The sequence below is a fragment of the Pteronotus mesoamericanus genome, unplaced genomic scaffold (assembly GCF_021234165.1).
Source record: "Pteronotus mesoamericanus isolate MK-2021 breed Mesoamerican mustached bat unplaced genomic scaffold, CSHL_Meso_final scaffold_651, whole genome shotgun sequence".
NCBI lineage: Eukaryota > Metazoa > Chordata > Mammalia > Chiroptera > Mormoopidae > Pteronotus > Pteronotus mesoamericanus.
The window spans coordinates 33,477,550-33,490,674 of NW_026555325.1; the positions used below are offsets into that span (position 1 = coordinate 33,477,550).

Here is a 13,125-nt window from a genome sequence, read left to right on the forward strand (position 1 = left end):
GACCCCTTTAGGGAGCCTCCGAGCTAAGCATCTTCATTTAGCAAAACAAATGCAGCGAGGGCCTGCTATTGATTGCTGCGTTCCACCCCTGTACCTTCCTAACTTGGGAGACTGTGTGAAGGAAAATGAAATTGCAACCCGAGTGCATCAGTTCCAATTATGTTTATTAGTTTGCATTCACGGTTCATTGATAGTGTGATTATACTCTGAGTGCTGCACAGCCACCCTGAGGCAGAGGCAGGGTGAAGAGCAGTGAAAGGGGTGGCTGGGCTGATGACAAGGAAGAAAGTAATGAACTCAGAAGCTGCCTGGTAACCATGGCGTTATCTGGGGGAGCCAATTTGTACACCCGCAGGAGGACCACGTCTAAAATCAGGCATGTGTTCGGCGGCGGTATCTGCAGAATAGCTGTTCGGGGCTGGAGCGTGACTGGGGCTGAGCCACTCGCGCTGTTCGTGTGAAGACCGCTTTTCCAAATGGCCAAACTATTAAAATATTCCACTTAATTTACCGGCATCGGGGAATCTACTGATGGTCTTGCCAGTGTTTCTCACACTCTAATGTCCATACAAGCCACCTGGGGCTCTGGATAAAATGCAGATTCTGAGGCAGCAGGTTTGGGACAAGTCCTGAGGGTCTGCGTTTCCATCTCGCCCCGCCCCCGCAGATGCTGCTGCTCCGGTATCGCGTTTTTATCTTCTCTTTATCTTCTGTCAATGATGATGCTCCAACCTGAAAAGGGGCTTAAAAGCTTTAAGATATAATGAGGAGGGGTTCTGAGCCAAGGTCCCTGACTTAGTCCTTCCAAGATCTAAATCTTTTCATTTGGAGGAAACAAGGGAAAACCCTTTAAAAGATCAGAACTGGATGGGAATTACCATAAAATTTTCCCAGGGATACCTGAGGAGGGTGACCTAGAAACTTGGTCTAGTCAGCTTTGTTCAAACAATACAAACAATTTTACTCTGTTTTTTTTTTTTTTAAGTACAGACAAACATGTGTATGAACAATACATATAGAAAGAAAAACATGAATTCGGAACCAACCAAAGTAGGTTTGGTTTCTTTTTAAGTCTGTACTTTCAATTTACAGCATGATCTGGCAGTTGGTTATTTTCCTGTTTCGGACATATGTACCACGGTACCACATGCTAGAAAATGTCATCAGGGTAATTTTTGCTCATCTCACACAAGTTGGCAGGTTGTCCTGCAGGAGCCCTAGGCTGGCCCAGGAGACGGGCGGGTCAGAGGGAGCTGTGAGGTACCCGACTGCAGCCGGGAGGCCACATCTTCCAGCTGCACGGCCCTAGGCAGGCGGAGTGAGAAGCTTGAGGAGTCTCACCGTTTTGCTACCACTTGGCTGTCTTGCCCGACATCATCTGTTTGTTTCTGGTAACCAGGGCTGGGAGGCAGAGGTGCGCCAGCTGACACTTGCCTCCATGTTTCCCATAGTGGACCAGGAGCATCATTTCCAGGACAAGTATTTATTCTATCGGTTTCTGGATGATGAGCACGAGGATGCTCCCTTGCCCACAGAGGAGGAGAAGAAAGAGTGTGAGGAGGAGTTCCAGGACACCATGCTGCTGCTGTCACAGTTGGGCCCCGATGCCCACATGAGGATGATCCTCCGCAAATCGTGAGTAAGAGCTTGGTGCCCACCTGCTGCGTGTCACCGGGGCCACGCGGTGGACAGGCACACGCTCCGGGGCTGGGGGAGGAGCAGCCGATTTCCAAAGTCCTGGTCTCCTCCCCCAGGGCCAAAGGAGAGACTCTGAAGGGCGAAACAGCAGTGTGCGTCTCTTTTCTATTTTGCTTCTGAGCCAGATAAATTCATTTCCCTTTTTCATGCATTAAAAATATAGAGATTTTTTAGTGGTTGGCTCAGGATGAAAACTGAGTCTGCATGTTAACCGACCTTTGGTCAATGACAACAATCTGCTCTGTGTCTATGCCAGACCATTACAGCCCCTTTCTTCCTAGCGCAGCAGGCAGAGGCTGTCAGAACCGCAGACCTCAGGCCTGTGCTTGTATTCATTCGTTCATTCAGCTCAGCCTTTCACCCTGTTCTGCACCTTCTGCTCTTTATCTTAAAGACGCATGCTAAAGAGAACCACACTGCTCCGTCATTGCTTCGGGGCCTCCGTTCAGCCAGGGGTCGCTCTCTCCCTTCTATCGAAACCTAGCTCCCCTTCAGGGGCAGCTGAAGTTGATTCAACTGTTTAATCAGGTCCATTCAGAAAGAAAGGATTGAGCCTCTCTTCCTTTCAGGGAGCTCTCCGAATTGCTGTGAAGCACACACAAGCACACGCTGTGGTCCCAACCTCAGGGAGACTTTTCGATGAGAGATAGCTTGGCACTTGGTTCTGAAAGCACCACGCACAGGCTTATGTTTTCCTGCTGGAAATGAAATTGTCCTCCACCCTGCAACCGGTGCCAGCCAGCTGTGGGCGTCAACGCTGAGTCACTGGCTTGGCGGACCTCCCTTTACTAGCGGATCTCGACAAGAGGGTTGAACTTTACGTCTTATGTGTCCACTGGGCACTTTCCAAAAGTGACCTGTCCCTCGGACCAGCTTCCTCAGCTCTGCCCCTCACGCCAATTCACAATAGCCTCTCAGCTCACTTTTCTTTCCTCAGGATTCTTCCCCTTTCACTCGCCCTTACTCAGTGCTGCACAGTGCTTTTCAACATACTTCATTTTTTATCACACCATGTCCCCTTTGTCAAAACTCTCTCTTGCATCTTACTGTCCCCTGCCATGTGTTTAAGGGCCGTCCCTTCTTCACTTTGGAACTATGATATTCAGCTCCTTTAGCCTCAAACAAACAAAAACACAAATTTGTTCTTTTGCTTCAAAATTTTGTTTCTTCAAAAAATTTTACTAGAAAAACCCCAAATATCAAACAGAAAGCCAGCGTTTCACCGATGTAATCACAAGGAGCATCCAAGAACTCTTCCCAAGCGATGTACGCTTTGTCTGCCCTGAAAGATCATAGGGGCAGGTGGCTGAGGGGACACGAGAGAACCCCCAGGGCTGGAGAACTCAAACAAGCACCACGGTTCTAAGCCATGCTTTCTTTTCCTGTCAGACTGCTTCCTCTCTCTCCTCCCCGCCCTTTTCCCTATTGTCTTTACTTCTGCATCATTTCCTGGATCCATCCCTTACTTGCTGTTTTTGATGGCCCTTTCATTTAAGGCAGCACCATGCAGGGGTTCTGAATCAGAAATGGGACAGCCCCCTTCGGGCATTTGGGAATGTGGGAGAATGTGTGGTTGTCTTGGTGCATGGGGGCGGGGTGGGGGGGGCGCACTGCTGGCATCCGGCGGCCAGCGGCCGGGACCAAGGAACGCTGAGCACAGCTCCCCACCTAGAACCCTACAGAAAGAGACCGGTCCTGGAAATAATGCCCCTGTTGAGAAAAACTGCTGTAAACTGTTTCTTAAAGGCAAAAACATACCTCGTTTTTACTCCATTCATTCATTTATTCATTTAACCAATTTATATTGAACACCTATTTTGTTCTAGATACTGTGTTAGTTGCTAAGGCTGCAGCATTGAACAAGAGGGTCACACCTCCTTTTCGGAGCTTTCTTCTAGTGCAGGAGACAGACCTTAAACAACTAGTTATGCAAGCAATCATTTTATCTTAGCTGCATCAGGTACTACAAAGGAGAATGTAATGGGTGTCAATGGAATATAATATGGAGGGGGGATTTAACCTGGCATAGAAGTTAGAAAAGGCCGTGTCCCCATGAATATACAGCCCCAGCTAATGTTCCCTCAGCTCTTAGTTGCTTCAAGGGAGGCAGACATGTCATTCTATTTACAAAGACTTTTGAGTATATACCGAAGAGGTTTAAAAAAGCAATAAAATGGTTCCTGCCTTTGGGGAGTTTATAATCCAATGGGAGAGGCACTCCCAAATTAGATTCAGATGCAGCAAACATTTGTTGAGTGCCTGCTACGTGCTAGGCAACTGCTAGGAACCTTCACACTAATTGTTTGATTTACACTCAAAAGAGCCCGAGAGCTGGTTTCATGAGTCACCCTTAGAAATTGAATTCTGTTCTTTTGCTTCTTTTTTGCTCCCATGTAGTGTTGAATTGCATGATCCTTGGCAGCCCAAAGATTCTTCAGAGAAAATTACATTGCAAAGATTGAAATTTTCCAGCCTATCACTGGTTGTTAAAGAGCAGGTTTCACCAGAATTATTTTGGGGGCTCTTGGGATTCTCCCACCTCCCAGATTTTATGGAACCACAAACATTAGAAGTGGGCTGATGGTTCTGCTTTTGAGTCTGTACTTTGGGGTTTTTTTTTCTTATTGTAAAGACAGCACCCAATAGATGGGAAACTGAAAAAGAAGAATCTTATTTAATGAGACAGACTTTCCAGATCTCCAGACACACACACACACACACACACACACTCCCCATTTTTTTTTAATCTGATAATTTTTGGAGCTTCTACCTTATTTTATTTAAGTGGAAAGAAAATAAGCTTAGTTGATCAGGAATTTCTGGTATCTCTGCTGTCCTTGAAGAGACCAGCTGAGCACTTTTCTCCTGGATACTTGGGGGAGGGTCTGTAAGTCCTAGAAATATTGTCTTTTTTTACCCAAACTGCGAAGTCATCCAGAAATGTGGAGGCGTGAGATGCATTGGCTCCATATCGACCGGGCAGGACCCCCCAGTTTTTTAACTCAGCACAGCTGCATTTTCTAACAGTCACCACTGCCAGAGGGGTTGCCGAACTCTGATAATTACTGGGAAAGAAATAACACAATATTCTTTGATGAGAAGATTACTTTGAGAATTTGATTGTATAATGAAGATGTTGCTTTGAAAGGTACTTCCTATTGTTCTGAATCTGTGACTCGCTAGCAAAAAAAAAAAAGTGTCACTTGTTTTGACAGGCTACTTAGAAAAATTCTCTGTTTATTACATTAACGGCGGCATTTTAACTGTCAAACTATGAAAGAATGTGCTATAGTCTAAAAAACAGAATAGAGCTTCAGGGGAAATTTTTTGGCACACTCTTGTTGCTATTGGTATTGGGAAAAAACATACATTCTGACTGTGAAATTAGCTTTTTATGTGGTGGCAGGCAGAGTGACTCACAATGCCCATGCTGGTTTCACAGGTGCAGACCTGGATGGCATCTGGGGGCAATGCCGCAGAACAATGACATTTTGACAGTGCTGTTGTTGCAGCTTGCAGACAAGGCCATCAAACCTAAAAGGAGGCCTTGGAGCTTATTGTTTTGATTTTGCTTTGTTTACAAGCCTGCAAACAAGAGGTTACCCTAGAGCACATAGATACAATGGAGACCCTTAGCAGTCGAAACATACATTCTGGCTAACTTGGAGCAGATACTCTGGACAGGGGGCCATGGGCAAAAGGATGTGGAGTGACCAGGTCAGCAGATGGTTCAAACTTGAAACCGGCTGGATAAAAAGAGGCTTCAAGAGGACAAAGGAGGTTCTTGCCATACAAGTCTCCCAACCTCTTCTTCCAAGTAAAATGAGATATAATGCTCGCATAGAAAGATCAATGAGAAACCAGCCTAAAGGTGGGAGAGAAATGAAGTAGATGCCATTTCCCAAATCTAATTCTGGGTAGGTCTGCAATTCTGAAATTCCCTAAAAGCCTAGAAGCTTCACTAGTTCAGAAAGAGATTGTCAGTGAGACCTAAGCAGACATAACATGAATATTTAGTATATTTATTATTATATATTAAATATATTATATAAAATATGTTTATTTACTACCTGTATATAATAAGAGAATTGTAGCAGGTTCTGGAGTCTTTCAAACAGGTCAGAAATTCAGAAACCTAATTATTGTATGTGAAATATTTTCTAACATATGCTACAGGGCATTAGGTTGAAAAGGAAACGAGTTAAGATGACATGAAAATGGCGGGGATGTGCGAGGCATGAGGCAGGGGGCGGGGAGGGGGAGGCGCAGGGACCAGGGGCGGTGTTGGCTGTTCCACACGCTTGCTCTAGAGGGCACCTGAGAGGCTGTGTATTTTCTCTTAATTAGCAGGGCCTGTTTTAATAGGGTCTTTTTTTGCCCAAGCTGCTTTTGAGGGTGTGGAACTTGAAACCATGATTAATTATAGGAAAATTTGCCTCCTCAGCGGAACCCAGATTAGCAAGCCTAAACTCAGCGGTGCCTAGGGTTTTGATTTTTATTGGGATATGCCAAGAGTATGTTCAGAGTTGTAAAGCCCATACTCAGATGCAAAGAGATGAAAAGAGAAGCATGACTGAAAGAGGCTAATCTTAATGAAATAAATTCACTGTGAATCTTTCCCTTCACGGCAGGACAAATGTCGCCATTGTTTTTCCTGGAAAGATTGCAGTGCCCGCTGAAAGCTTGTAGAATTTACCAGAGGAAAAGATTGCGTTAAGTGGGCCATTTCTTGGGGTTGGATTTGCCCCTCCTGTGTAAAAGCAATTTCCCCTTCTCCCTCACGTTGACATGCCCAAGAAACCAACAGTTGGAGTGCTACCGTGAGGGGTCAGATTTGGGAGAGGGGAAGATGGAGGTAGCTGCCCCTTTATAGTCTACGGTTCATTATAAGATTACCTCAAGATCGTAATGACTTTTAATTGTTAAAGTCAATCTGTTCATTGTAGAAATTTTGGAAACTGAATAAGTGATGCCGGCAATCCCACCTCCCAGAAATAATTGTTATTAATATTTTGGTTTTATTTCTCCAGTTATATTTTGATTCCTATCTTTATGCACTTAATAATATATCACGACATTCTCCCTTCACCTTAAATATTCTTTAAAGATGGGATTTTTAATCGGTGCCTAGTAACCTATTCTTTGAATGTTCCTTAACACATTCAGCTTGTCTTTGCTGGATGTTTGTTCATTCTCAAACCCTTTCTTCATTTACTTTATTATTTTTTAAATTTTATTTTTCAATAACAGTTTGCAATCTTATTTTGTATTAGTTTCAGGTGTAAGGCAAAGTAATTAGACAATCATGCATACACTTTAAAAAGTGTTCCCCCCAATACCTCTAGTACCCGCTTGGCCCCATACGTAGTTATTGCAATATTGTTGACTATATCCCCTGCACTTTACTTTTCAAACTCTTTCTTCTTAACAGCAGCAGAAAACAATATTTTAGTGCTCTTCTTCCTGGAACAAAGAAAGAAATCCTAGCCTGGTGGGGAGCAGGTGGTGGTGGGGGGTAAGATAATGCCAGGAAAATTGCAGCAGGGAACAATGAGCTGTTCCTCACTGGAGGAAGACCCAGAGCAGGAGCGCTAGTACGTGTGGCCAAGAGTTAGGCCAAAGTCAGACTGAAAAGGTCCGCTATGCCTCTCTGTACCTTGGCTATTATTTTATAGCCACGTGGGGCACTGTTGAAGAGTTTAAAGGGAAGTGCAGTACGGTCAGCTTTGCAGTAGGGAGGTTTCTCTGCGGTCGGTGAAGAATGGGTTGGAGGGGTCGAGACTAAAGACAGAACATCAGATACTGAACTTTATGAGATTAAAATTAATTATATTTTGAGAATTTAATGACAGAATGTGAGACACATGCATTAGACCCAAGAGTCTGCTCAATAAAGTGAAAGAAACACTGAGCATGAGAGCCCTGGGTTCTAGTCTTACCAATTTACCAATAAATCACCCAACAACTCCAGGCTGCAAATCTCCTACACTATAAAATGAGTTCAATAATATCTACTTACCCTCTCCCACCTTCACGAGGGGATTCTCTTTAATCACAGCCAACATTTATTGCGCTCATGGGTGCTAAGCGCTGTATTCAACAATTATCTCATTCAATTCTTTCAACAGAGCTTATTCAGTAGTTATTTATAATGGGGGTATTATTATTACCCCCATTTTATGGATTAGGACAGGCTGCGGTTAAGCCACTTGCCTGTGTTTATCCCAGAAGTGCTGGACTCAGGACTTGGTCCAGGCCCGCCTGGCCCTGGAGCCTGCGTGCGTTGCTGCGCTCTGCCTCCTGCCCTGGGCTCCTGGGATTCTCCTTTAAGCACTGGGGAAGAAGCACATCATGGGAACCCGACTTACAAATAACTGCTACAGAGAAGTCTTATCTCATTCAATTATGACCACACAGACCTGAATGAAGAGCAAGTATACCATCTACTGTAGAAAAATATTCACATCAACCCATTAGGCAGAATTACAAATAAAAATTAATAGTTAATAAGTGAATCACACTAAAGTTTATAGGCCTTATTTTCCACCATGTACAAATGGTGGAAATTGAGCTCAGTAGATGTCAAGTACGTTCCTTAACATTACATAGTAACATATGTGGCTGAACCAGGAACTGAACCCAAGTCTGCTTACTCCAAAATCCAATTTCATTTTTGTTATGTCTAATATTCTTTCCTCTCTGCTAGGTTGCCTCAACTTTTTCCTCTCTGGTGAATTTACTAAACAAACAGTGAAATCCAGAGGAATATGGATGATCCATGGGTCCCTAGTTAATTAAGAATTAATTTTTACAAGGAAAAAGTAATAATATATTCTCATAAGCACCTACCTCCTCAAAAATGTTTGCCTTTTCTACCTGATATATATACTGTGTGTGTGTGTGTGTGTGTGTATAATATGCAGTGTGTGTGTATATATGTATGCCTCATTCACAAAGGCAGGTAGCTATACTAGCTGATTCCATCCAATATTTTTTTCAACTTGCTGCTTAGGTGTTTTAAAGGAAAATATTTACAGTTTCACCTTTTAAATGGTTTGATGTTAAATGTCTAACGTGTCCTTGTAGTAAATACTTTTGCTAGAAGGATGTTGGGAATATTTAGTTTCTAAAAATGAAAAATCTCAAATTATGTTTTCCTAAAAACACTTAGCACTCAGAACCCCTGGAGTATGTTACCCTGCCCTCATGTTCTGATGGGGGTGACTTTATTTCTCACAAATATTCATAAGCCATTTGCCCTTTATGGCAGCTATAAACTGTATTTATTTCTAACTTCACAAAGATGGAAAGAATCCCTGTGTACACTCTCAGGGATTTTTTTTTCTTTTTTTTTTCTTTTTTTTCTTTTTTACTATCAGAGCTAAAAAAAATGTCTAATTGCATCTGAGAAACCTAGAATGTTTTTTTCAGGACTAAAATAAGGCAAAGGAGTGGTGGCATGGCAGGGAGGTAAGCAGACAGAGAGGGCAAGACACTTCATTTTTGTTTTATTTTTTAAAATCCTCGCCCAAGGATATGTTTATTGATTTTAGGGAGAGAGAAAGGTAGAAAGAGAAACACTGATGTGAGAAAGAAACATCGATCAGTTGCCTCCTGTACATGCCCTGATAGGGGCTTGAACCCACAACCTAGGTATGTGCCCTGACTGAGAATTGAACCCACAACCTTTTGGTGTAGGGGACAATGCTCCAACCAACTAAGCCACCCAGCCAGGGCTGAACAGAACACTTTAAATGTCAAGTCACTAGGCTCCTAGGATGACTCTGACACTTAAGATCCAAGTGTTAAGAAGCAAAGGTCCTGGGAACTGAAGGAAAGAAACACAGTTTGCTGGTTTGTTCTCCAAGTGGGCGGGAAACCCCACCAAACTTCTCAGGAAGATCTTAGGAGTGTTGGAAAATGATCCAAGTTTGAAAAACGACTTTGAGGCAGGACAATCAGCTGGCTGAGGAGGAGTGCTGCAATACAATGAAGCATTCCCAACCCCAGAAAAATACAATGAAGCATTTACTTTGTTTCTAAGTTTGACTGTGGCTTACAGAGATAACATTGACTTTCCTGTATTTTACCCATGCACCAGGAAAAAGGGTCTACTAGGCGGCAAGTCTAGAAGAACTGGGCTGTCTGCTTTCTCACCTGCATGCTTTACCGCTGTCCCTGTCAATGTGCCTCTTGGTGGCCGGATGAATCCCTCATTTTATCCACGTCCCAGTAACTGAGGATCTCTCTCTGACCTTGATAAAATTCCTTGGTAAAACTGTATTTACCAGCAGCTTCCAATATCACCTGAGCCCTCCCATCCTTTAATGTATAAACTGCTTCTTCATCCATCCCCGTTTATTATCTTGTCTGTAACTAGACATCGCTGCCAGAATGCATCCCCTGCAGAAACTAGGCCTTTCCACAGCAGGATCCGACAAATCCACATCAATGTGGCACCACGCAGGTTTGTAAAGAAGCAGGGATGCCTAATATCTCTCCCTGTGACATCTGGAGAAGGACAAGTAAAGACCAGGTACATTCACCGGCTGCCACTCAGAGCCGCCCGAGAGTCAATTCAGCTCCAGCCTTGTAGGTTACTCTGTGAAGGTGCCTGGGAGACCCCTCCTTCCGCTCCGGCACAGTGTTCCCCTGACCCTTGAAAGCCAAATTGCCTTCAGCCCTTGGGACCCTTTCATTCCTGCTTGAACAGGCTAGGAGCTGATTTGTAGAATCTCTTCTCCATTTTTTCCCTGTCACCCCTATAAAGACCAAAGCATGCGAGGTGCTTAATGCCACTATTTGCCAGGAAAAACCTGCTTTTATTATGCGACTTTGTTCAGTGATTGTGTGGGGGAAGGCTCCGCTGTAGATTTATCGGGTGCTCTTTGAAGACGTGGGGTAGATCAAGAGAAGGACCTTTGTCGAATGCCAGAGTAGAGAGCTGAGTCTTTTCCGAGACACTAGATGGCACAGCAGCTCTGAGCTGGTGGCCTCAGGAGAGGCTGGGCCTGTTCTCTTGTCCCTGCGGCCACAAACATGAAGACCTGCCTGGGGTGGGAGAAGGGCTCACATTTTGATTGTTTGGTGGCACAGGTTGGCCACACCGGCTGTGCTCCATCCGGCCTCTTCCCTGGGACTTCGATCCACTTTCAGTCCTAATGACATGTTGAGGCCCCGGGCAACAGGGAGTTCACTGGTAGCAAACCTCATCCTGAACACGCTTTTGTTGTTTTGCCAACTGTGAATGTATTCATTTTTTAAAGTAAGTCTCTTCACACCTTGCAGTGCTGACTTCTCTCACCTCATTAAAAATTTGCTGTAAACAGGACCAAAACGTTCCTGGCTACCTGGGCGGATTGCCAAATGACAGCGGCCTGCCCTGTGATTGCTTGACCACTTTAGACCTCAGGGTTGGGTTTTCTCTTTCTTTTTTCCTTTCATCTTGCATGTTATTTAGGACTCAGAGACTACACTGTTTTTAAGCTTTGTTCCATTCTGTTTCAAGCGGCCACCCTAGCTTTCTCCACAGCTCCCCACGGACGTCTTTATTTCTCCGTAGTGGTTATTTTGATGCATGAGCACCAGAGGGTAGAATAGGCCGCCGCGCGGGCCTCCGAGCAGGTGCGGTGCTCACACCCGACAGAGCTGCCCCTGCAGGGGGTGGGGCCGTGCTTCCTGGCAGGCTTTGCTCTCTGAGAGGCCCCCGCGGAGCGGACATGCTGAACCCCCTTCTTCTTCCCACTAGTTGCCAAACTAAGGAGGATTTCCCAGGAAGGGGGCCCTTCCGGTTATTTCCCTTCTGGAAATCCTGCCACTCCTTGTCCTCCTCTGCATCGGGCAGGAGGGCTGGGGCTTTCACACGCTCTGTTCTGCTTCTGTCTCAGGCTTCTCGGTGGGCATTTGCCTTAGAGAACAGGCCTCCCGTGTCACCCTGCCAGCAAGCTCCGCGTGCCCACTGCTCAGTGCCGGGCGGGGGAGGGCCGGGGAGGGCGCGCCCTGCCCAATCACTGAGTGGAGCACAGTCTTGCTATGAACCACTCTGACCCTCTTCCGTCCTTGTCTTATCAGCGATGCTGTCTTCCTCCTGTGCTAGTTTTCTTCTTTGAGTGTTGAGCTGTGGAGGCTTCCAGGTATTTCTCAGACATTTTATTCCTGACCATTTTCTGTCATCCAAGAATTCCTACCACTCTCTGATCAGCCCATAGTCCTGTTTTGTGGTTTGTGGTTTGTGGTGGTGGTGGTGCTTGTTTGTTTCCCATGCTTTTGGATTTTCGAATGTCATTCCCAGAAGACCGTCAGCATTGCAGGCAAAGATCTGGCCCAGCCCGACAAGCGCTACGAGGTCTCTGGCGATCACCTTTGTCCAGGCCCCCACAGATCTTAGCTGAGTTAGTCTGAGTAGCTTCAGCCAGTCGAAGATGGTAATTACTTCCTCAGAGCTGGATTAATAAATCTAAATCTTTTAGAAAATATATCTTTTCCATGATTTAATAGGATTTGGAGTAAGAGGTGAGAACCAACATTTTCACCCTTTTTCTCCTCCCTCCATTAACTACTTGTCATGAAAAGGGAGGCGCGCCATGGCCACCTTGTCTTACTTGACCTTGAATAGGAAGGATAACAGGCCCCATTTTTCTCAGGCCACAAAACAAGAACTGTTTCATGATGTTGCTTTCATAGATCCCCCGGGCAGACCCTAAATTCAGCATGAATTGTGAGAATGAGCGTGTTCATTCATCTGATGAACAGTATTGAACATCCATCCACCCTGGTAATAATTCATCCTACATTTGTGTCATAGTCCAGATGCTTTGTGTATATTACCTCATTTGATCTTTACAACCATCCTATTTAGTATTCCCATTTTACAGATGCAGAAACAAGACATTAGACCCAGTGGGCACCTCGGAAGTTCATGATTTAGGTCTCAAATCTAGTTTCTGCTTCCAATCCAATGCTCCTTGCACTACCAGGTGCTGCTTCTCTTAAGAAGAGCAGTCTAGGGTTGTGGACATTTACGCAAATATCATCCTTCTCAGTATGTTCCAATCACCACAGTAGTGGGACCATGGGCTGTGTAAGAATAAAGGTTGGAAAACCAGTTTCACCTGGGACAGATAGCATCTGAGCTGGACTTAAAGCAGAAAAAAGAATTCCTAGGCAACGAGAGAAGGAGTGTGTGAAAAGTTTTGGACACATGGAAAAGCATAGCCTATTTGAGGAATGGAGAAACGCCTGGCACGGACGGAGCAGAGGACAGAGCCAAGAGGAAGAAATGAAGAGAGGGAGGACAGATGGGTCTGCAAGAGTGCGTCGGGAGCTGCGTTTAAAGGGCCTTGTGTGATGATGAGGGGCCCCCTGCGCAGACTCGAGCTTGCAGAGCTTGTGGGTTACCTGGGAAAAGATGGCCAGGGTGCTCTCGGA

General features: G+C 45.0%; 1 protein-coding gene across 8 annotated transcripts in view; it reads left to right on the plus strand.

Moving 5' to 3' along the window:
• The window catches only part of RAPGEF4 (Rap guanine nucleotide exchange factor 4), a 281,411-nt gene that overhangs the window by 198,757 nt on the left and 69,529 nt on the right, over window positions 1-13,125 (plus strand). For all 8 annotated transcript variants that reach the window (XM_054562621.1, XM_054562622.1, XM_054562623.1 and 5 more), the window contains one exon: window positions 1,452-1,635. In XM_054562621.1, the coding sequence (XP_054418596.1) occupies window positions 1,452-1,635 (184 nt within the window). The remainder of the gene's footprint in view (window positions 1-1,451; window positions 1,636-13,125) is intronic.